General features: G+C 40.5%; 1 protein-coding gene across 1 annotated transcript in view; it reads right to left on the bottom strand.

Annotated features, from left to right (window-relative positions):
* Positions 1-3,032: 3,032 nt before the first annotated feature.
* The window catches only part of LOC131226707 (non-functional NADPH-dependent codeinone reductase 2-like), a 79,854-nt gene continuing 57,452 nt past the window's right edge, over positions 3,033-25,434 (bottom strand). The window contains exon 4 of the mRNA XM_058222345.1: positions 3,033-3,637. Coding sequence (XP_058078328.1) covers positions 3,413-3,637 — 225 coding nt within the window. The 3' untranslated portion in view covers positions 3,033-3,412. The remainder of the gene's footprint in view (positions 3,638-25,434) is intronic.

Here is a 25,434-nt window from a genome sequence, read left to right as displayed (position 1 = left end):
AGCACGAAGTCCATAGATAAATCCTCCCAAGGGCCATCCGACACAGGTAATGGGGTGTAGAGGCCCTTATTCTGAGACTGCCCCTTGGAGGTCTGTCAAACTCGACAACGTTTCACTACTTTTCCCACATCACATACCAATTATGGCCAGTAATACCGCCCATCCATTAGACAATTAGTTGAATTTTATGTCTTGATGAAATAATAAGCACATATGATTTTGTTCTTGTGAATGTATACCTTTGTGAAGGTAACTTGATGTGATCCAAATGAAAAAAATAATGTGCAATTTTAAAGCATCCAATTATTACTTTATTAACACCTAGAATTCTCAAGCACGAGTATGTACTCGGGCTGTGAAAACTCAGGGCGTTATAGTTGCTTCTTTCTCTGGCTAGCCCATCTATCGGGCCATTACCTTCTCTCAAGATTAAGGAGACCACAAAACTTCTCCTCTTTTTAGACCTTTTATACGAGTTAGCCAGTACCTCCATTTCTATACAATATTGGACCGCTTATAAAAGGAATCCACCGTGAATTTTGAGCCTGATTCGATAACTATTTTTGTTATCTCGAGGTTCACACAGTGGGCCATTCCATCATGCAACACTCGTAGTTCTGCCCTTTTATTTGAACCCTCCCCATAGCCTATGGTAAACGTGAAGATGAGATTCCCGATGTTATCTCTGCAAATGCCACCTCCCCTAGATATCCCTGGGTTCCTTTTTATGGACCCGTCCACATTCAATTTTGCCCAACCCTCCCTTGGCCTGACCCACCTCACTATAGAGAACTTCTTAGATGGAGGAGGAGGGCAGGATATCCCCAAATCTCGGTAGACTAGGGATTAGATCAGCGTCTGGGATTTGGCAATTGGGTTCCCACTGTCCACCCTTCCCAATCTCCACTTAACTCGTAGTGGAGGTGGAGATTGAATGTTGACCACTGAAAACTTCATGAGGGCATCAAAAGTCTTGGATCGAGCCAACGTCGACCGTGGAAAACTTCATGAGGGCATCAAAAGTCTTGGATCAAGTCGATATTTGTTGCTTCCCTTTGTCTTGGTCAGTGTGACCTCATGAACAGGTTGGTAGGAAAATAAACATCATGGTAGGCCTGAGGAAGGTTGCAACGGTGGGCATCATTGTCTCCACTGCTTTCTTAGGTGTGGTCCACTTGAGCTATGGATCAGCTTCATCTTTGGCTTCATTATATAGAACAATCTCTTTAAATGTATGAACAATTTGGATATAACACACATCATAATGGGGCTCACATAACTTGGTGACGTCAACACGTGGCTAAGGTCAAGAAATCAGCTTCCTTGAAATCTAAAGACCCTTTCTTGTGATGGTGACTTCCATGGACCCTGCCGATTTAGAAAACATAGCTCATATTTCTAGGTGAGCAATGTTATCTAATATTCTCAAATTACAGATTTGTAATTTCTGTAAAATAATAAACGAAATCAAAAATATTAAGGACAGACTGAAGCACATGTGGTCATGCTCTCCTTAAAACATTATTGCGTCCATTCTCAAAGTAATTGAGACTGCTGACAGGTTGCAGGAAAATAGCTTTTAGGATACGAGGAGCCTATATTTGGCTTTGCGTTAAGTAAGCACGAAGAAACCACTAATGGAACTTTGTGTACATAGTTTCCTGGTAGATAAGAGCTTTAAAGAAAAAAATCCCAAATCAGAGAGAAAGTCAAAAAAGAAATTGCTAGCTTAAACCACTGTAGTTGTCCATTTCTTGAGGACTTGCTGGCTAATGGCTAAGCTTCATATTTAACGTTGCTGGTTGATCAGAGAACACTTGAGTTGTTACTAGTTGGTTCATATGAGAGAGTGCTTTGAGTGGTTGGTGATGGTCCAATGAACCATTCAAGCTCTGTTTATATAGGTGTTGGACGTTTTGATCCAACTTCATAACTCCAAATGATCATTTTTGACTATTGTTGAGAAACTAGCTGTTATTTGCAATTAACCGTTTTGCATGTGGGAAAACCAGCTGCATGCTAGCAGTTAAGAGCCAGTGGCTATATAGTCGATTATGACTGTTGGCTATCAATATGCAACAATTTCTATATGGTTCAGGTTAATACTGCATGAGTAGTTACACTACTTCTTAAACCGCTAGTCCCTGCCCCTATATAAGGTGTTACCCACATCACGTTAGCCACTTGACCCATATCCATTGTCTCACTTGTCTTGTATCAGTTCGCGTAAGGTTGTGAGGGAGTGACCCATCTACGCACGAAATGTAAAGTGCGCCACTAGCGCCTCTATAGCCACACTACCTCATGTGTCCACACCCTCGCACCATGCCCGAGCCCATGTGGGTGCGCGTGTGTTCCAGTGCAAGTCTTAGTGCTCCATGGATTCACCAAGCAAATAGTAAGCTACTCAATGCCCTACTTATAAACCCAAAATTTTCTTCTCTCATTTCTGATATAGGACTATTCCCAAAACACCAAAAACTCAAGTTTTTAATAAACCTCATACATATATATATATATATATATATATATATGTAAAATATTTTTAATCAAAACATTTTTCGTAACAGGCAAGAGGTGGTCCATCACTGCCTCTCGACCATCATTTTTCTTTAACTGGGTGAGAGAAATTCTCCAGTCAAATGCTCATCTCCAGCTTGTTAGACGGGATGTTAGAAACATATCCCCACCAAGGGAATGAACAGGCTTTGAGCCCACTTGCCTTCCTTACCATGCCTTAAAAGTGCTTCAGATCTAAACATGCCAGAGTAGAATATCCATGTCACTCATCCGGTAGAAACCATGACCATTCTCTATATCAAAATTCAATCTATTTTACTCGCCATATGCAACATATATTATTCTGTTGCTTGCAAAAAAATAAAAAAAATCTATTCTGTTGCTTGTATAAAAAATATCTAGTTTACTAGCCATTAATTTCTAATTTCAGCTGTATAGCTTCATAGTAATATATTCTGTTGCTCGTTAAAAAGAAAAAAGGAAAAAAAATGCAACACACAATTACATTAAAAATCTGAAGCAGAGTATTGTTCATTTTTATCAGTTTTCACTGATAGTATCTATATGGACCATGTTTGATTATTTTACATGCCTGTGGAGCTTTTCATCTGGTTGAAAACAGCGCTTAAATCTTCGCCTGGAAGATTAGGCAGTTTCAGCTCTCATGTGGGCCACAATGTACAAAGTAATAAACTAGAGATTAAATGAATATATCTTTCATATGTTGTGGCCCTTATGAGACTCGCAATGGCTTAAATTTTTAGCTCATAAGATCTAAAAAGTATAACCCACCTTAAGGATCCCAAATCTTACATGTGTTCCACATCGGCACATGTGAGGAATTAGCAGACCGTTCTATCATAACACACACGGGGCAATAATACGAGGCGTGTTATGCCTCCTCGTCCCATATCTCCTCTATTGTTTTGAATGGCCCACCTGGTGAAACAAAGATTTCTCCTGAACATCCCCTACGCTGTGGAATCTGACTGATTTCTGCCAAATCTTGCTCACTCAATTCCCAATCGAAGATCTGAAGATTCTGTTTCATTCTATCCTTGTTGAAACTTTTCACCACCACACTCACTCCTTGTTCATGCAACCACCTTAGAGAAACCTGTGTTACATGTCAAATACTACATGAGGAAGAAGATATATATTATAGTTAGTTTAGCGAAAAAACAACATGAGCCCATCTTGCATCCCCAGCATGCATAATGGGAATAAGAACTCATTTGAAAGCAGATTCTTGTCTCAATGTATCTCCATCATGGGCGGGGGTTTTGGACCCTCAATTTATCCTCACTTGAAAATGGCGTGGAGTAAATCTCTCGACATTTTTCCGTAGCAATCTAAATATGGGGTCTTGCAGGCAAATAATACAGTAAGAAAGAGATCCGAAGAGGCTACAGTCGGAGAGGACGTATCATACCCATTGGCAGTAGTCCACATCCACTATGTTGCCTATCTAGCAATTTAATTACTTTTCTTTTACAATGTGCATTGGATTTATAGGGACATGCATCTGGACCATTTATTTGATGGGTCTTATATGGATGGATTCTAGATAGGTGAGGCCCGTTGGTTTGTGGGTTGTGTATATGCTATAAGATAGGTGAGGCCCGTTGATTTGTGGGTTGTGTATATGCTATAGGTGGGCTTTGGCCACAGTAATTCATTCAACAAAAACATGTACAACCTTTCAGGTGGGCCCTTACAAAAAGGACTGGGACCACCTATCATAAAAAACGAAAAGACTGGAACACCTATCACCAGACACCACTTTTTAAACTTTACAAATTTGCTTGGGTCTCTCTAACCACCCCTAACCTGACCTTGTCTAAGAATAAAAGGCCACGAATGCGGGGAGGGAGATCCCGAAGATGAGAGATCACAAGTGAAGCTTGGGCCTCGCTAGCCTCCCTAGCCATTCCATCAGCCGGGGCATTCCCTTCCCTGGGGATAACCGAGAAGGCAAATGCCGCATTCCTTTCCAAGCTCTTGAACCTAGATACCCAAGGCCTCCATTTCCAAGGGGTGATCAAATTCCCAGACAGCAGGCCTGCCTCGACCTTGGAATCTGTTTCAACAACAATTTTTGAAAAGCCTTTTTCCCAAACAGAGTACAACACCATCATAAATAGCCCAAAGCTCCACTTTATCGTTCAAACCAACCCCATGGGCAGTTGAAAAAGCAAACACAAAACTGCCATCATCCCTTTTGCAAATCCCGCCACCTCCAAATAAGCCTAGGTTACCACGCACCGAACCATCCACATTTAGTTTCACCCAACCAGTAGCCGGCTTAGCCTAGTAAATCGTCTGCGTAATAGGAGCTTGCATGGGGTGAGACCGAGTAACAAAACCAACCATGCCGAAATGCTGGAGGCAGTCCCGTTGGTCCTCCAAGATGCAAGTAGCCCACCATTTAATCCTAACAATGGATTAGATAGCAGACATAGGGCGATTCTCCTTCCTTGCATCGTTTCTTGTACGCTAAAGCTCCCAGAGGATGAGAATTGGGATGACCCTCTTGATAGGGGCTACTGTCGAACCCTAGGCTGCTGCATTTTTCCATTGCGCCAGCTTGTCTTCCACCGAAAGATGATAGAGGAGGGAAACCCCACAAAGCGCACCGAAATGGGACCAGATCCGAGATGCAATTTGCCCAAGGAGGAACATATGCTGAATGGATTCCTGATTTGGCTTAGAAATGTTTGCATCGGCATAACAAGAGTGAATAGACGCTAGATAAATACCTTTTTTCTGCACTCTGCCATCAACGGGAATCACCCCCTGCAACACCCTCCAAAGAAACAGGGACATCTTTGGAGGCATTTTACTGTACCAGATCCAATTGAACCACCATCTACCTGGAGTCGGGTCTCTTAAGAGCTCCCATGCTGATTTCGTCAAAAATGAGCCAGTGGGATCATGCGGCCAGAACACCTCGGGCCTATCATTAGAAGTAGCAAAACCTCCCTGGAATATGAAGTTAAGTGAGTCCTGGGGCAAGTATAAAGGAACAACGGAGGGGGTCATGGGATCAAAAGGCCCAATAAAATCCTTGACCCGGAGGGATTGAAGCGAACTCGGAATGGGGTTGATGGGTAACTGCTGGAGAGGTCCGGGTCCCATCCAGTTTTCAGTCCATAAGTTCAGCGTACCCGATCCCACCTACCACTGAACGTTACTAGCGATAGTCGGAAGGACGTTTCTGATCTCTTTCCAATAAGGAGATGCATGATTGGATGTTCGGACCACAAGCGCATCCTCCAGATCACCCCGATACATTGTACACATGTGGGCCACCCAAGGGCCCTCCTTATCCCCATACTTCACATTCCAGGCCATCTTCATACGAAGAGCAGATAACACATCTTTCAACTTTTTGACCCCAAGGCTACCCTCCTTAATCGGCCTAGCAATCTTGCTCCATGCAATCCATTGGCATTTCTTTTTTCCATCGGCCCATCCCAAAAGAATTGAGCAAAATTGAGCTCCATATTGGTGATCACCTGAGCTGGCGTCTTCATGGTTGTCATGGTATGGAGGGGGATACTTCCCAACACATGCTTGATGAGGGTTAACCTCCCAGCTTGGGATAGAAACGTAGCATTCCACCCACTAATCCTACTAGTAATTTTATCTATGAGTGACTGAAACATAGCCGAAGAAATTTTTCCTTTGTAGAGAGGAACTCAGAGGTACAGGAACCCTGATCTGGCTTTGGAGAATCCCAGAATGGGCTCTGTACTCTTGATCCTAGAAGCTGATAAATCCTTAGAGGGAACAAAGCAGCTCTTGGTGTTGTTAATCCTATGGCCAGAGACATTTTGGAAGGAGCTTAAGAATTCCTTTACAGTATTGAGCGATTCCCGACTGCCATTGACAAACAACAATGTATCATCTGCGAACAATAGGTGAGAGATGAGGGGACAACCTCTCAGAAGGCTGAACAGCTTGCACCAACCTCTAACTACCAGCTGTCTGAAGGATCTAGAGAAGGCTTCCTCTGCAAGGATGAACAACTCAGGGGAGAGAGAGTCCCCCTAGCGTAAACCTCTAAAGGATTTGAAGAAACCCGCTGCCTCCCCGTTAATAAGGACTGAGAACCAACTGTTTCCCCAACAGGTTTCCATAAGAGCAACCCATCTGTCCCTGAACCCAAATTTATGCAAGACCTGCTTTAGGAAGTTCCAATCAATCCTGTCATAAGCTTTTTCCAAGTCGAGTTTCAGAATGATATTCCCGCCCCTAGTTTTCCTGTTGAGATTTTGCATTGCCTCCAGCGCCATCGCAATGTTTTCTATGATAGCTCTTCCTTTAACGAAAGCCCCTTGTTCCAATGAGATCAGTTTAGGGAGGACCTTGCTCAACCGTGAAGCGAGGATCTTGGAGAATATTTTGTAGATGACATTGCACAAGCTAATTGGGCAGTAATCAACAAATTTTGAGGCTTCCGAGGACTTTGGAATGAGACATATCAGAGGTGCAGTAAAGGCTTTAGGGCTCGCTTCTCCCGAGAACATGAAGCATGCGACTTTGTGAATGTCTTCTCCCACCGTCGCCAACACTTAATGAAGAAGGAAGAAGAAAACCCATTAGGGCCTGGGGCACCGTCTTTAGGGATGTTAAAGGCTACAGACTGTGTTTCCTGAAAGGAAGGATTGGCAAGTAATGCATTATTATCTTCCAAAGAAAGGATTCGAGGAATGGCAACAAGAAATATGTTAAGATCCGCAGTAGGCTCCGCCTGAAACAGCCTTTCAAAATGCTGAACCGCAGCAGCCTTGATCTAGGCCTAACCAGTGAAGGAAGTTCCACTATCATCCTTAATCGAGTTAATCTTACTTCTCCTAACACACTCACGAGCTGAAGTATGGAAGTGCTTTGTATTTCTATCCCCATCCTCCAACCAAGAGTTCCTCGCTTTTTATTTCTAGAAGATTTCCTCCATCAGTTCGAGGTGGGCCAGCTTTCTCCTGGTAGCTAGACTATCTTGGAAAGAATCCTCAGTTCTAGAATTCTGCAGACGACCCTCCAACCAATCTAGATCACCCTCAGTTACCTTGATCTGGCGGAAGATGTTTCCAAAAAACCTCTTTATTCCATACTTTTAGTAATTGCTTGGTCTTTTTCAGCTTCAACTGCACATTTATCATGGGGTTGATGGAGCACATTTCCTCCCACGCCTTCTTAACAACAAGCTAGAAAGAGTCGTGGAGTGTCCACATACGGAGGAAACGAAAAGGATGGATGGAGGGAATTTGCTGAGGGGGAAATGTAAGTAACAATGGTGCATGGTTGGAGTTGACACAAGGAAGGTGTCCAACCCGGATGGAAGGAAAGGCTTTCGCCCATTTATTGTTCATGAGAACTCTGTCCAACTTGGTCCAAATTCTGTCATTCCTGGATCTGTTATTGCTCCACGTAAAGCTGTTTCCAATGAAACTTGCATCTAGTAGCCCAGTGTGCAGAATCGCAGAAGCAAAATCTGACATGCTTAGCCTTCTCGCCACTCTATTACTTCGACACTTGCTTGCTATAGCGACTGCATTAAAATCGCCTCAAACAGCCCATGGTCTTGTGATGTTCTTGCTATGATTTTCCAGGTCCAACCAGAGGGACCTTCTGGATATATATGAACATTTACATATACAATGGACAACAAAACTGCAATTCTGAAAAGAAATATGCAAAGAAAACATTTGAGACGATTTAGAGTACACCGTCGCATTGATTTGGTTGTGATAGTAAACCCAGATTTTACCCCCGTGTTCGCTGTTCAATAACGAGGAGTGAAAACCTAGCTTCAGACTGATGGCCACCCTCCGCTCCTCTCTGGTCATCGGTTCGAGGATAGCTACTAGTAGCAGGTTAAAATTCTTGATCAACTTCTTCAGAGTTCTGATGGTAGGCTGGTTGCCTAACCCATGAGCATTCCAAATAAGGGCACTACCTATCAGTGACACACCCCGAGTTCACAGCCCTCCTCTTCAAGCGACGCAGTCTGCAGAACCACTCCCCTTCTTCAATCAGTCTAGCCACCTTCCTATTGGACACATTTCCTGCTTGCCTTTAATAGACCTGCTGCCTGAAATGATCCTTCCCGTGGCCTCATTTGTGGTTGTCGATGAGTCGATACTCTGTATGCAAGAGCTCTGTTGAGGCTTGTGGCTTCTTGTATCTTCTAGATCAAAAGAGGGAATAGGCATCTAAGCATGTTAGGCTAGTTGGACCTGAACATTGCCTGCTGATTTACTACTTGCTCCGTTTTCTTGCCCAAAGAAAGGGGAGAGGTCAACCTCTAGGCATCCTGTGGGTTCTGCTTCACTTCTAGTGCCTTCCCGATTACAAGGAGTGAGCCACTTCCTTCTCAGCAGATCAACATGCCGTTGCAAAGGTACATGAGTAGAAGTCAATGTCTGAGGGTGAGGATGCCAGTGGATGGGAGAGCACCCAGTGGACCTTACCTTCCATGTGGCCGCTTGGTCGCAACACGTACTGAAAGGAAAAGGCCTCTCTGCTCTCGCAGGTGGGGAAATTGTCGGGGTTGGTGGTCTGGACAGGTAGAACATCCTTCTTGCAAGTGGCATGATTCCCCTGTCTGTTAGGGAAATTGGTATTAGCCTGATCCACACAGTTAGTAGGGAGCATGCAGGTTGCTCTATTTGCAAGGGAGCTGTTATTAGCCTGATCCACACGGTCAGTAGGGCGCGTGCAGATGGCTCCATTCATAGGGGAGCTGTTCCCTTCTTCCCTCTGCGTAGGGGAGTTAGTACCTTCCTTAGATCTAAGCTAAAGAACTTGTGACCGCAAAGCTGCATGATCCACACATCTGTCGGGGTCTGGGAAGCAACACCCGGCCCTCCAAGCATCTGGAACTAGAGGTTCACTTCCTCCAAACTTCGATGGATGGCAGGCTTGGATAGGACTGAGGAGGGAAGGAGAAGAATTGGCTTGATACGGAGCTGAGACTCTAAGTGGGAGGGTGAGGTGGGGAGACTGGGTAGGGTGGCAGTTCAGATCCAGAATCAGGGGATCCATGGCACCCGCCCCCAACTGTGGGAAGGACGGGTCCAAGGATGTTGAGCGAGTCAGAAGAAATTGGTCAGGGTGATGGGAGGAGGGAATGTTGGTTACCATAGTGGGTGAATGAACCTGCTCAGATGGACTGGTAGTCACCTTGGCATTTCCACAAGCAGCTGGTAGGCATATAGATAGAGTAGGATTATGTTTGTAGAAGGACTTCTCCACCCATTCTCTGGTGGAATTGCAACCAGTGGGCTGCATATCTGAAGAGGAAAAACGGGTTATCTGGAATTTCGGTTTCTCCAAATAACCAACCATAGGGAAGGACATACCATTTACCTTCAAATATCTCAAGCTGTGAATATCCAAATCCGGAGCCAGTCTGATTTTGACTCTTGCAAACGCCTGAAATATACCTAGAGTTGCCACTGTGTCGATTTCCAGTACTTCTCCATATGATTTGGCTAACCCTTCGATGGCGCCCGGAAACCATGCATGTGAAAGTATACCCACCAGTCGGATCTAAAAGCCTTTGATCAGAGAGGTGGCTGTGGTTTGTGCGTTGTGTATATGACAGGTGATAGGTGAGGTCCGTTTGTTTATGGGTTGTGTATATGCTATATGATAGGTGAGGCCCGTTGGTTTATGGGTTGTGTATATGCTATATGATAGGTGAGGTCCATTGGTTTGTGGGTTGTGTATATGCTATATGATAGTTGAGGCCCGTTGGTTTGTGGGTTGTATATATGCTATATGATAGGTCAGGCTCTTAACTGAGGCTAAAATGTAAACTTCTAACCTCCATTTCTAACTAATTCCAGCCCCAATAGATTGGGTACGGGAGAGAAGTCCAGAGGCTTTTGGGGTTTCAGTGTCTTTGTTGGCAACATCTCGAAGGAAAACTCCGAGGAAGACCTCTTCGGAATCTTAGTCAGAAACGGGAGGATCGTAGATAGCTTCTCACCTTGGGATGGGAAGATGAAGAGACAAAAGGGTTTTGCCTTTATTCACTCCCCAAGTATAGGGTTGTGATGTAGTAATAAACTCGGTGAGACCGAGGTCGAATCCCAAGGGACTGAAACCTGTACGTTATCTGAAACTAGGTAGAATTAGAACTAGACTACAACGGAATTTAAATTGATTATAATTTGAGGAGTAATGGTGAAATATTAATGTAAAACTTAAGAAATTTAGAAGTAGGAAACTAGGGATTCAGAGGATCCACTTGTAGAGATCAGGGAGATCTACGGCCGATTCATGAACTCAACTGGACTTCGAGTCCCATCTTCATCCAGTTGGAAGATATACCTGAAAATCAATTCTGAACTTCATTTAATCTAGTTTTCAAGTGATCAGATAGGTGTACATTAGAATGGATTCCATCACAAAACCATGCCCATGAGACAAAGCAAATAACAAAATTAAACTAATTTACAGCGAATCTGGGTGATGTATGAATGTCAGGAAGAGTTTCGTCATCCCACCATGTCCAAGGGGCGATGGTGAACAATAGGGCATCTTGGCTTCATAATCACAAGAGAGGAAAAGGAAATACTCAAGCCATCGCAGATCTACTGTAATGTAAGTCACAATAAACCATTAAAAACTAAAGCATTCTTTCATCTAACTAGAATTAAATATAGTTCATCACATGCATCCATGCCGTAGGATCAACCCCATCACGCCACAAGCTTCACCTCTTAGCCCTAGCTAAGGGGTTAAGCCAAACATAATCAGATTAAATCTCAACATAATTCATAAGAAAAAGTAGAAAAAAATGAAGAAAATAGATAAAAATTCCCAAAACTTTCTCTATCTGACGTCCCCTGTTTAAGCACTCCCCCCTTCTCCGTGTTTTGGAACTCTTTTTATAGTTGCTGGTGTGATAGAAATCGGATTTGGAAAGTTATCGCAAGCGCAACGAAAGCCTTTTTGCAGCCAAGTTCGGGGCTTCATAACTCTCACGTTCATTGCATTATTTCTGTAAAATCAACGTCTCTTAGAAGTATTTTGGCTGGCCTACACGATGGACGGCATGGATCTGCCGTATGATCAAAGATGGTGGGCCACAACCGCCTGGAATCTCGGATTTCACAGACGTGTGCAACCTTTCGCACGTCCAGCACTTTCGTGATCGGTGGGCCCCACAGAGGTGCTTTCATGAAAATCCACCCTGTCTATTAGATTGCCCTCAAAATTTCGGTCAGAAATGGATGGTTTTAAATGTCCATTGACTCGGACCAGAGAAGAAATCATGCTAAAATCAATTTGAACGTTGCAGGGCAGTTCACTTATGGCCTCTGTATCACACACATGTGCTTGCATGGGTACAAACAGTCAGCATAGGTTTGGTGTATTCATGGCCCTCTACACGATGGACGGCTTGGATCATCTGCACGGTCACTTTGTGGGGCCCACTAGCGTCCGCAAAACGGACGCCGTCTGTCTGTTACGCAACACCAAAATGGCAGTTGCCGTTTTGAGAAGCAGACGCGGGTCAGCGCCTGTTGACCCGCCTTACTCGGTTCGGTGCGCAGCGGCACGTGTGTACATTATGTACACACGCTGTACATACGGGGCCCATTGTGATGTTTTTGCAAAATCCAATCCATTTATTCAATGAATCTCCCTATTTAAGGCGTTGAGACCAGATTTGAGGCAGATCCAGATATCAGGTGGGTCCAGAATCAACGGTTTATGGGCTGATCTGTTAGTTGGGGCACTTCCATAGTGATCTGAGGGCTGAAATTTGATATGTATGGTTAATTTATGGCCCTCAGGCCATGTATATCACTACAAGAAATTTCACTTTTACCTACGAAAAGTTTCGTAGGTAAATGATATTATTTCGTAGGTAAAGAATTTTACCTACGAAATATTTCGTCGGTAAATTCGTTGGTAAAAAGCCGTGGCTAAAGACTTTTACCGACGCAAAAATGTCATCGTTGGCAATGGGAAGACTTTTACCAACGAAATTAAAAACTTTGTTAAGACTTTAGCTACGAAGTGTTAAAACTTTTCCCTACGAACATTTCGTAGCTAAAAACTTTGTTAAAACTTTTACCTACGAACATTTTCGTAGCTAAAAACTTTGTTAAAATTTCCACCTACGAATTTTTTCATAGGTACAAACGGTGTTAGGACTTTTACCTACGAGCATTTTCGTAGCTACAAACTTCATTAAAACTTTTACCTACGACATGTTTCGTAGGTACAAACTGTATTAAGACCTTTACCTGCGAATGTTTCTGTAGCTATAAACTTAGTTGAAACTTTTACCTATGAATTTATTCGTAGGTACAAACGGTTTTAAGACTTTTACCTACGAACGTTTTCGTAGCTACAAACTTTGTTAAAGCTTTTACCTATGACATGTTTCGTAGGTACAAACTGTATTAAAACTTTTACCTACGAACGTTTTCGTAGCTAATAACTGTGTTCATACTTTTACCTACAAAATTTTGCGTTGGTACAAACGGTGTTAAGACTTTTACCTACGAAAGGTTTCGTAGGTACAAATTGTGCTAAGACTTTTTACCTATGAAATTTGATGTAGGTAAAACTGTTGATGAAACTTTTACCTACGAAATGATTCGTAAGTAATAAAATGTGAATGAACCTTTTACCTGCGAAAAAATTCGTAGGTAAAAATGTCGTTGAAACTTTTACCTACGAAAATTTTCGTAGGTAAAAGTCTCTTTTTTTTTCTTTTTTTTTTTGCAAAAATTCTTGTTATACACCTGTTACAATATATTTCATTATATTCATATTTCCATTTTTCCAAACAAACATAAACTACATCCATCCAAACACAAATCACATCCATACATACACAAATAGTCTTATCCACATTACATTCATCCACGCACAAATACATATAAGTTTAACATTCTTATATAAAATAAATCATAAATAAAATATGACAAATCACAAAGATGAAGGCGGAGGTGGTGGGGCATCGATGGGTAAGTGTGCAGCGAGAACCTATAATATCTCCTGCATCCATCGCTCATGCTCCACCCGCATATCCTCCATCCTCCTCTCTTGCTCCTCCCTCTGCCTCTCCTGCTCCTCCTTCTACCTCTCATGCTCCTCCTTTTGCCTCGCCAGTTGGTCTTTGATCTCGTCGACGGCGCCCCGTAAATGTTGAAACTCTTTCTCTGCGATATCAGCTCGGCATATGGCGCTCTCGCCAGCGACGGATTGGCTGGATGCAACTCTAGCGGGTGCCATGAGCTTGGCACCATGGCCAAGCCCACGCACATATCCAGAACGTGCCAAGCACCTCGCTCAAGATCTCTGGCTCACTCCGCTGAGTACCATCGGGAGTGGGCTGACTGCATATGGCGTCCATCGCCGCCTGTGATGAAAACATGAATTTTCATAACAAATAATATTATTATAATTCAATGCAATTAAATTTTACAATGTAACAATTTTTACCCAATTCTCGCTGGCTGTAGGATGTACCCAAGATCCCGTCGCCTGCCGACAATGAGTCTCTTTGTAGAAGTCTACTGGTCCGGGCTCCTGTCCAGTGACGGAATCTCGCTGCACAATCAAAATGACAATAGAGCTAATATAAATACATGGAAAAATATATCAACTTAATAATAACCAGTAACTTCTTACCATGTCGCGACGAAGTTGTACAAATGACTTTGAACCAGCTATGTGGTTCACTTCCAACTTTCCCCTGTTCGCAGAATTTATTTTGCTCCTCTTCTGAACACATTATTCATAATATATTATTATTAATTAAAAAATTTAATTGTTACCTTAAGATATCGTAAATATGTAAATATTACCTGAAAAGACTCAGACGAAAATCTCTCACAGAGTATCCGCCAATCGTCAATGGTCACGTGCGGCGGTGCGGTCAATACGGCCTCCTCGAGGCTCCTGCACCGCTTGTACCGCTGGTGTAAATCACTGCAATACTCCTTAAACCGCTCCTTGATCATGTCGTCGACGGCATGGGAAATGTATGGAACACTCAAATCCAAGACAAATTTATCCTGTAATTTTGTAAATAATGGATTAAGGTAATAAACTTATTAAGAAAATAACTTAACCATAAATGAAAATTTACAAAATAAAATTTAATTTACTAAATTTTACCGTAAGGCGCTGACGGATGTGCTGCCACACATCATCTGTCACGTCTACCCAACGGGGGGTGGTGGTAGGGATCAGAGATCGACATAAGACACCGACCTCCGATGTAAACAACCTGGCATTGTCCCCAACAGGTTTAAGGCATGAACATTTAAATAGATTATATGAAAGCATACTATCCATCTAACCTTGAACTATCCAAAATAGGACAATTTGAGCGATTTCTATGCCACCAAAAACACACTTTATCTATGTATGACCCCATAGAAATCCTCAAACGGGTAACTAATTATCTAACTTACAAATCACAATTACAAGTCACAACTATAAACTAACTAATCACAATAATAATTTAAGACAAAAAAAATGTAATATACAAGTTCATTAAGGTTTGCAAGGATCATTTTAGGCAACAGAAGGCAATGGAACAATATGCACATTGACAGAAGGCAATGGATTTACTTAACAACCCCAAGAAAAAAAAATGGGATGAGCCCCATCAGGATGCATTGACATTCCAAATACCAGCCCTCCTATATCCAATCCTGAAAAGGATGTACCGCCTAAATTAGGCCCATCCACTCATTTAGCATGATACGACAGTATGGACATTAGACAACTAATGGCATTATTCATTGTACTGGTGTGGCCCACCTCATAAGTTGATCAGCCTAATTTTCTTACCATGTTATCACCATCATAGTGTGGTCCACCTTTTGTGGCAGCTGGATATTCCACGTATGTCAAACGTTGACGTGTACATATGTATCTTGTGCCTTAAAGGGCTGTTTGAAAGCATATGCCTACTGGCGCAGAGGGCTATATATATAGAAGACCGAAATGCATGTCCCTACTGGTGCAGAGGGCTGTGTGGGGCCCAGAGATATCCCTGACAAACCCACTCCCTCCTTTAAGTTTTTAAAGACCACAGTAGGATAGTAGGGAAGTGGATTGTGTAGGGTGTAGATATTATGAACAGGTTGGATGATAAATAAACATTACTGTTGGGCCTGTAAAGGTTTCAACGGTGGAAATTATTATCCCCACTGTTTACTGTGGTATGATTCATTTGACCTTTGGATATTCTCCTATTTTGGGCTCAACCCTAAATTAGATAGAAAAACGGATGGACGGGCTACATAGACCACATACATTCAAGGTGGGCCTAACTGAATTTACTCAGTCCGGTAAAAGTTGATCAACTTGATGCCCCCACTCTAGTTGGACCATCAAACGTGTAAAAAATTATAAGAAAAAACTCCAAAGCTAACTGATTAGGAGAAAGGACGCCATCACTAATCATTAACTTATTATCGTATTAAATTAATAGATTATACTTTAATAATTACGGTTCTTGGATCCATTTCGTTGACGAAACAAAAAGGCAAAGAGCAAAAGAACAAAAGGGTAGTATTATTCCCTATCACACGCATGCCATTTTCTCTGTACACGTGCATTAAACGTACCCCACCCCAAAAGGCCCAATTTGTGACCTCTTTGAATATGGGCCAGACCCAGTAATCAAACTGAATGAAAGATCTTAACCGTCTATTTGGTGGCCATAGAATGGATGGTTAAAAGGAAAAACACTCAATATTTACAGAAAATTGTTCACTAATCAGATGGTTATAATCCTCCTACCAACTTTTACATTTCTTCTGTACCCTACCATGGTGGGTTCAATGATTTGGACGGTTGGGATTGTGGTATGTATAGATAAAATTTGCAAAAGGCATTATCAATGATAAATCCGCTCCCATTTATTTGTACTACAAAAGGTCCAATCAATGATCTCGATCGTCCATCATGTGTATCTCACCTCTGATTGTTGAGTCTCTTAAAAGTCACTATGATCTAATGATCCTAACCATCCAATCAATCTAAAGAAAAAAAATGGATGGCCCAAACTAATATAATAAAGTACATTGAATGGTCAAATAATGTTTATGAACCGATCATCATCTGTGACCTACTTTCGATTGTTGATCCCTCCCAATAATCAGTTGATGAGGTCAACTTTGACGATGGGAAAACACAAGTATCAGCTTCATCCAAAACGTTTGTGACCATAAGAAGTTTTTAATGGTTAATCACCACTGTTTCCTGTGATGTGGGCCAACTGAAAGTTGAATCTAGTTCAGGATGTACATATTAGTCATTTTGATAATGTTAAAAAATTAGTCATTTTGATGTAAAGTTGGTTTGCTTTCTTTGCATATCTTTCGGGCTTTGTGGAAGAGAACGAGAGGAGCTTAGATAAAGGGTTAGGATTTTTACCTTTCGAGCTTTGAGGAAGAGAACAAGAGGAGTTTGAGTTGGAGCCCCGATCACGAGTCCACGCTGAAAATTGGGTTCCCGATCACTGAGAGGAGAGAGAGAGAATGCGAGAGAGACTGAGATGGCTACTGACAAATATTAAATCAGTAAATTTAAAAGTGTAATCTAGAATACAAGTAATTAACCTCTTTCAAACACATGGCACAGAAGACATGCACCGGTGAAAATTTATTATTATTATTATGTAGTGAATTGAAGTCTTTGTTAATCATATGTGGGCCCACCTGGGCTCTACATGTAGATTTGCACTGAAATAATGTTATAGAGAAGTTGTAGTGGATCATGACTCTTATTTAGTGATTGCTAGTTGTAAAGGGAAATAATGTAATATATGTGGTGGACACGTCCTTTGGATACCATACATCGGTTTTAAAGACATGTTGCAATCTCGTGGTGCAATATCGTGGTCTATCACATGGTACAGACAACAACGATTGCTTGTGCGGGAAAATGATGTATTCCAATAAAATAGACAAGAGGTTGTACAGTACCTTCAGATTCTCGGCTTATTCTATGATGTTGTGTGTGGGGCCCGCTGTGATGTAGGGTCCAAATCCACTCCGTACATAAGGTGCATCTCTTCAATTTAACACCGTTTAATAAAAATCAAGCCGACCCAAAACATGTGTGTGTCACTCCACAGGATAAGGCTGGGACATTGACAACCACCATTAAAACATTTCAGATTGTGTTTGGGCTCCACCGTGTTTTACATATGCCATTCAACCCATGAATAAGATTTATCCCATCCGGATGAATGAGTACTCCAAAAATCAGGCCATTTCAAAACTGAGGTTGGCAATACCACTTGGTTTTACAGGTTTTGGGTATGATTTTACATGTTGTGGCCCCACCAACGCTTTAGATTGGTCTGATTTATTTGGATCTAAAGAGGACGTGAGGATTGCATATGATGGAAATTTCGGTGCCGGCACTTATCATTGCATGATGCCATTTGATGAGTCCAGTTCACAAGATAGACCAGATTTCTCTCTGAGATAAATTGCTTACTGCACAACACAACTTTTAATGTGTAGAACTTCTTCGTGCCCACCATGATTTTTGTGTTTGATTCACACCGTCTAACAATTTTTTAAGATAATTTTAAAGCATGATCCCAAAAAGGAGTTACATCCAAAGCCCAAGTGGACCACACCACAGAAAAAATAGATTGATACAGTCCATCCATTTTTTTCTCATATCTTTTAGGGCATGTGACAAAAAAAAAGAAGAAGAAAGGGACTGAAGTGAATTTAAAGATGATGTATGTCTCACACCCTATTTAATTTCAACGCTCACTCACCATACGATCAGGTCAGATCATGAGGAGGTGGGCCTACCAAGCCAACTGAAAATTGTAATTCCTCTTTCATTTTTCTAAGTTGAAACTCAAGTGAAAATATATGTACCTGAAAAATCTTCACTCCCATGGACTTGAATTCCTGTAATAACTCTAGCCTGGAAGTGTTGTTATCATTGAAGGGGAGAGGATGCGTGAGAGAGAGAGGGCCGAGAGAGAGAGAGAAAGATAGAGGATGCGTGAGAAAGGACCGTGAGAGAGAGAGAGAGAGAGAGAGAGAGAGAGAGGGCCGAGAGAGAGAGAGAAAGATAGAGAATGCGTGAGAAAGGACCGTGAGAGAGAGAGAGAGAGAGAGAGAGAGAGAGAGAGAGATAAGCGAGGAGTCGCTGACGAAGACGAACGGACGCGGATTTCCAATTTTGCACAAAATTCTGTGTGGGTCCTACTTAGTTGTTTGTGTGAAATCTAACCCCTCTATCCGTTTTTTAAGCTCATTTTATGACGTGGGACCAAAATCTAGGAGGATCAAAAACTCAAGTGGGCCACACGAGAGGAAACAGTGGATAGTTAGTGACCACCGTTGAAATATTTATATGTCTATAAAAGTTTTTGACGATATAATTTTTTTCATTTTTTCACTTTATCTGAGTGAAAAAGACCTTATAAACAGTTTAGATGCTGTAAACGGTTTATATGGCATATATACGGCAAGGTAGAGCCTAGGAAGGTTGCAATGGTAGGCATTCCATTCCCCACTGTTTCATCTCCTATGGCCCACTTGAGTTTTGGATCCTACTCATTTTTGGTATAATAGCTTAAAATGAGGTCAGAAAACATATGGACGGCTTTGATTTCTCACAAACATCGCAACGGGCCCCACCTAGAATCCTTGCGCTCGGAAGTCATGCGAAAGGCTTCCGCTGGAAATCCGCCCGAGGCGGATTGGTTACTCCCGCTGGCACCGGCCCTTTGCTGGTGGTCGGTACTCTGTGGGACCCACCATGATGTATGTGTTTCATCCATTCCGTTCATCCATTTTTACAGATCATTTTAGGGCTTTATACAAAACATTATAGAGATAAAAATCTTAGGTGGACCACACCATAGGAAAAAAAACAATGATTGGATATCTATCATTAAAATCCTCCTAAGGCCCGCCATTCTTGTTTATTTGACATCCAATATGTTGATTAGGTCTTACAAACCCGGATGAAGGGAAACAATAAAAATCGGCACGATCCAAAACTTTTATGGCCCCCAAAACATTTTTAATGTTCAACGCTCATTCAACACTGTTTCTGTAACGTGGTCCGCTGAGATTGAGATATACCTCATTTTTTCTTTCATGCCATAAAATGATCTATAAAAATAGATGGACAGAATGGATGAAATACATAAATCATGGTGGGGCCCACAGACCACCGACAACTAGCCAATTGCTGGTGGCAGGGGAGTAGCCTCCGTTTCCGCCGCTGACAGAGGGCGTCCCTATGTCAGTGACGTCACCAAGTTTTGTGGGCCCCACTATGATATATTTGTTATATCCACACCATCCATCCATTTTGAGATATCATTTTAAGTCATGATCAAAAGAATGAGGCAGATAAAAATCTGTAGTGGACCCCACCATAGAAAACAGCGGGGATAGTAATTTCCACTGTTGAAACTATCTTAAGTCCCACCATAATGTTTATTTGAAATCCAACCTGTTCAAAAGTATAAAAATACATGAAATATGAGAAAACACAAATATCATCTTCATATAAAACTTTTACTGCCTTTAGAAGTTTTTAATGGTGGGCGTCACTGTCCCACTGTTTTCTGTGTACTGGGGTCCACTAGAGCTTTAGATTTAACTCGTTCTTTGGATATTGCCCTAAAATGATCTCTACAAATGGATGGAAGGTGTGGATTAAACACATACATCATGGTGGGGCCCACATAGCACCAACCACTAGCCATTGGCTAGTGTCAGGAGAAGTAGCCAATATGTTCCCCTTCTTTGTAGTGCGGTCCATTTAATCTTTGGATGTGATTTATTTTTTGGATAATTTTCTAAAATGATCTCGAAAAATGGATGAACGGTGTGGGTTGATCCCAAATTTTCGGTAAATCCAAAACTCAAGTAGACCATGCCACACGAAACAATGTGAAATAATGATTTCCACCATTAATACCTTCCTTGGGCCCACAATAATGTTTATTTGTCATCCAACCTGTTCATAATATCAAAAAGATATGAATGAAGAGAAAACACAAACATCGGCTTGATCCAAAACTTCTATGGCCTCCAAGAATTTTTTCAATAGTAGAGGTTCAATCACACTATTTCTTGTAGTGTGGTCCACTTGAGCTTTGGATATGATTCCTTTTTGTTCTTTAGATCCTAAATCATCTATTAACATGGATGAACAGAGTGGATAAAATAAATAATTAATGGTAGACCCCACAAAGTTAACTCAGGGTAATTAGTAAATCACCTAAATAGAGTGGAGAGGGGTTTCCTTTCATAATCATATATTGGGTTAACCTAAATGTGATTCAGATATCCAACCCACTCATTATGTGTGTCCCACTTGGATGAGGGGTCAGACCAAGTTTCAGCCGCATCCAAAACTCACATGGGCCCCACCAAGTTCTTTTATATTTTTTAGGATGTCTTCACATGGTTTTAGATGGCATAGCCCACCTGAGTTTCGTATACGGATGATTTTTTACATATCTCATAACCTGAAGGGGACACATTAAATTCATGGTGTTGATGTTCGACACACATTATGATGGGGCCCACAAAACTTACATCAACACTTAGGTTCCTATGAGGTCAATAAAGTTGGTCACAATTTTGACCAAAATATTTGCCCCATTTTACCTGTCTGGTCTATTCACTCTATTTTTCTGATCAATACTCAATTTCACTAGTTATTTGTCCCCATCAGGTTACATATGAAAAAGATATTGAGCATACAAGATTGATCAACAATTTTAATGAAATTTGATTTACACATTTAAAGTTATTTACTCTTCAATCTAGACTGATTAGATTTTCCAAAAATGGTTGAAGGTACAATTAGTGGATGTGCCTAATAATTTAGTAATTTTTTTTTCATACATAAATTTTAATTTCCATTTAAAAATAACATTCTTTTATAAAATGTATATTTTTGAAAACATTTTAACAAAAAAAAACATTTTTATTATAAATTATTTCAAAAAAAAAAAAAAATTAATACAAATTCTAAATTTTTATTTTCAAATTTTCAAAATATTTTCTCAATAATTTCAAAATGCCAATTTTCTTTTCTTCAAAAGCATCATTTTATTTTCAAAATTTTTCTCAAACATTGTTAAAATTTTAAACTTCTCAATATTCTTTTTCACATGATATTACAAATCATTTAAATATTACTTTTTAATTATAAAAAATAAAAAAATTTTCCACTCATATGATATAAAAATTATATATATGAGTAATGCTCACACACAACTAGTTGGACAAATCAAATTGGTCCAACTAGCTGTGCATTTAATAGCAAAAAATTACTTTCTATCCCAAGTAATATACCACATGTGAGATCCGTAATATCAAGTTTTACATAAGTATGATAGAAATTATATGTCAAAGATCCGGCCTGTCCATTAAATAAGGCCTATTAATTATATTTTATCTATTAAAATTTAATAAACGATCATCATCAATGAAGCCACAAATATACAAGTTAAATGTATACGGCTAAAATGAATTTCTAATAGCTCCATTTTTTTTGTAAATAGATATCATACCATTAATCATTAAAAATAATAATTTATGTCCTTCACACGTTTAAAAGAACTCCTACCTAATTAATGGACTAGATTTCATTTACATTTACTGCATGCATAAATATATTACATGTGTGCAGCTTCCTAATTCATCCCATTTTCTCTTGAAATCCATTGCCTATTTTGGATATCAACTAATGTTAATAAATCTACTTCAACCATTAAGATGACACACTAAAAATCTATGCCTAATGTCCAAAAATTAGGGGCATACGTGATTCAGGTGGGCCAAACCAATGAAAATAGTTTGGAGAGTGAGTTTTACTTGTACATTGTTTTCAATCATGTGGTCCATTTGAACCATAGATGATGCTGATTTTTTAACCCATGGTTCTAACACCGGGTGACTCACCGGATGGTTGGGGTAGATTTCACTTTAACACTAAAGTGGGGCCACCACTGGTGTCTACTTTTCCTCTTAAAAATAACTTTTCTTAATATTAAATAGCATTAATTGGTCCTTGAATTCATCAACTAGTTGGACGAAAATGCAATATCCAACTAGTGTGTGTGAGCATTTCAATATATATAATAAAAACAAAGGATTATTACCAATGGCTTCTGTTTGTCGGTAAAAACATTAGCGACGGTTATCTGCCGTCGGGAAAAATTTAAATATTTATTTTTACCGGCGTGGGAACCTTTTCCCGACGGTTTTAGTTTGTTGGAAAAAACTGACATATTTTGGCGGAACCTTTTTCCGACGGTTTAAGTTCGTCGGCAAAACAATTATGCCATGGTAGGAACCTTTTCCCGACGGTTTTAGTTCGTCGGCAAAACTGTCATACTTTCGGCCAAGGCGGGAATCTTTGGTCCCTGGCGGGAACCTTTTTCCGACGGTTTTACTTCGTCGGCAAAACTGTCATACTTTCGGCCAAGGCGGGAATCTTTGGTCCCTGGCGGGAACCTTTCCCCGACGGTTTTAGTTCGTCGAAAAAATTAACATGCTTTGGTAGGAACCTTTTTCCGACGGTTTTAGTTCGTCGGTAAAACGGTCCTGCTTTGGGCTACGAATTTATGGGATTTATTCCGACGGTTGATATCCGTCGGAAAACATATTTTTACCGATGCCTGTCCGTCAGTATTTACATCCTACCAGATTTTTTCCGACGCTTCAAGTCCGTCGGGAAAACACTGTTACCGACGACTAATGCTTCGCGTTGATTATAAAATTGTATAGGATTTTTGCCGACGATTGATGTCCGTCGGTAAAAACACATTTGCCAATGAAACTATTTCATCGGTACTAACAATGTACCAGATTTGTGCCGACGTGTCATGTCCGTCGGGAAAAACACTTGCAACGAAGATATATTTAGTTGGTAATTAGATCATACCAGATTTTTGCCGACGGTTTTTGTCCGTCGGGAATAACACTTCTACCTACGAAAATTGATTTTCGTTGGTAAAAGAAAATTTTTCATTTTTTTTTTTTAGAAAATAAAAATAACCATTACCAATGAAAAGTTACGTTGCTAAAAGTTTACTTTTACCTACGAAATTAAAATTTTCATTGATAAAAGTAGACTTTTCCCTACGAAATTAGGATTTCGTAGGTAAAAGTAAACTTTTACCAACGAAAATCATTTTCATTGGTAAGTCCTTTTTACCTACGAAAAAAAAAATTGTAGGTAAAAGATTCGTCGGTAAAAAGCCTATTTCTTGTAAGTTTTGAGCCAATCAGATGACGGGAACTATGTGATCTTGCATTCTTCACCAATTTCGGGCCTCTTTAACGTGAATGACTTGATTTCCTCAGATCCCTGGCATGTAAATTCTTCAGTCTTGGTTCTCTGGAGTGTGTCCCTTGTTGACATTAGAGTGTCAAATCCATGCTTTTAGTGTTATTTTTCAGTCCACGCTCTTGATTACATCCTGCAATAAAAACATAATTAAAATATGACATTAAACATTATCATGTACGTAAAATCAGGCAGTAACTGGAGTCTGATATGTAATATTTGACCCTCAACACAACCCCTAACCAGCATTTTGCTAGTCCCAAGCAAAGTATGCGAAAAATAAGTTGAGAATTACGGGACATTTATATGAACTCGAGTGATTTTTGAAAAAACAAATCAAATAATAGAATTTTAAGATTCATGAATGTTGGGCATTACTCTCTCCTGGACTCGAGCGCACGATAACTTCATAGTCAAGTTCAAAGTATTAATCCATCAATCAGAACAATTCTAAACATTAAGTTCCATGGGTGTAAGTCTAATCTCGACTTATCATCATTAAAATTCACTTCTCTATTTCAGGATATCATTAGTAACTAACAAGAGAATTCATGATAACCAAAACTTACCTCACAGATCATCTTTTTATTCCTCTAGCTTTTGATTTTTCCATTAAAAGTAACTCTAAGAAGGGGAATCAAATCCTCACCTATAGGGAGCAAACCTATGGTGAAGACTGTACACCCAACTTTTTTCACATATCATCCATGGGAGATTGAATCGACACCTATAGGGAGCAAACCTATGGTGTAGACCATTCGCCCGATCCTTTCAATTTCTCAGGTTGGTTCCTTCCAAGCTTAGTGATCACCAAGTTAATCCTTTAATATCGAACTGAACCCTTAATGTGCAAGCGAGATGTGTTTTGTGAAATCATGACTCAATCAATATTTAAAACTTCTAATCATGGATTAACAATTCAAACTTAACTGGGAAATCTAACAAATAATTGAATTCAATAGTCATAACCAACATCACGTATCTTGAAATTCTAAGTGTCCTAGATGGCCATCAAAATCACTTCGAATTCATACAAAATTTCAGAAAAATTTAAAAATTTTCACAATTTTCGCGCTTAAGACCAAGAAAACACTGATTAGGTAACCTAATCTCCCACCCCCAACTAAAAATCTACATTGTCCTCAATGTAAAAGATATGCTCGCAATGTACATGAGACAATGAAAGTAAATGAGAAGTGATGGAAAAATTGTACCTGGATGAGGGATTCAAGAAGTTTTTACATAAGGATCTCAGCATGAAAGTAAGTCAGCACAAGAGAGAAACCAATAAAAGAAAACTATCCTAAAACAATGTAGGAAGCGAATGAACCTAGAACAGCATAAAGCAAACTACACAGGAAGAACTACTCGATCATGCCGCAAGATTCCTCTTCCGGCCAATATCTTGATAAGTTTCTCAGTAAGTTCCTCAACAGGATCATCCAAAAGCCCTTTTGCAATAGGCTTGGGCGCCCTGGAGCATGACTTTCCAGAGAGACTTATGTACCTCATAAGAAATTTTCCATTGAATTACTTGAGGTATCCAGACTATATAGGATT

This window comes from Magnolia sinica, chromosome 15, assembly GCF_029962835.1.
Source record: "Magnolia sinica isolate HGM2019 chromosome 15, MsV1, whole genome shotgun sequence".
In the NCBI taxonomy this organism is placed as follows: domain Eukaryota; kingdom Viridiplantae; phylum Streptophyta; class Magnoliopsida; order Magnoliales; family Magnoliaceae; genus Magnolia; species Magnolia sinica.
The sequence above is the reverse complement of the archived record's forward strand: the minus strand, read 5'-3'. Positions and strand labels throughout refer to the sequence as shown.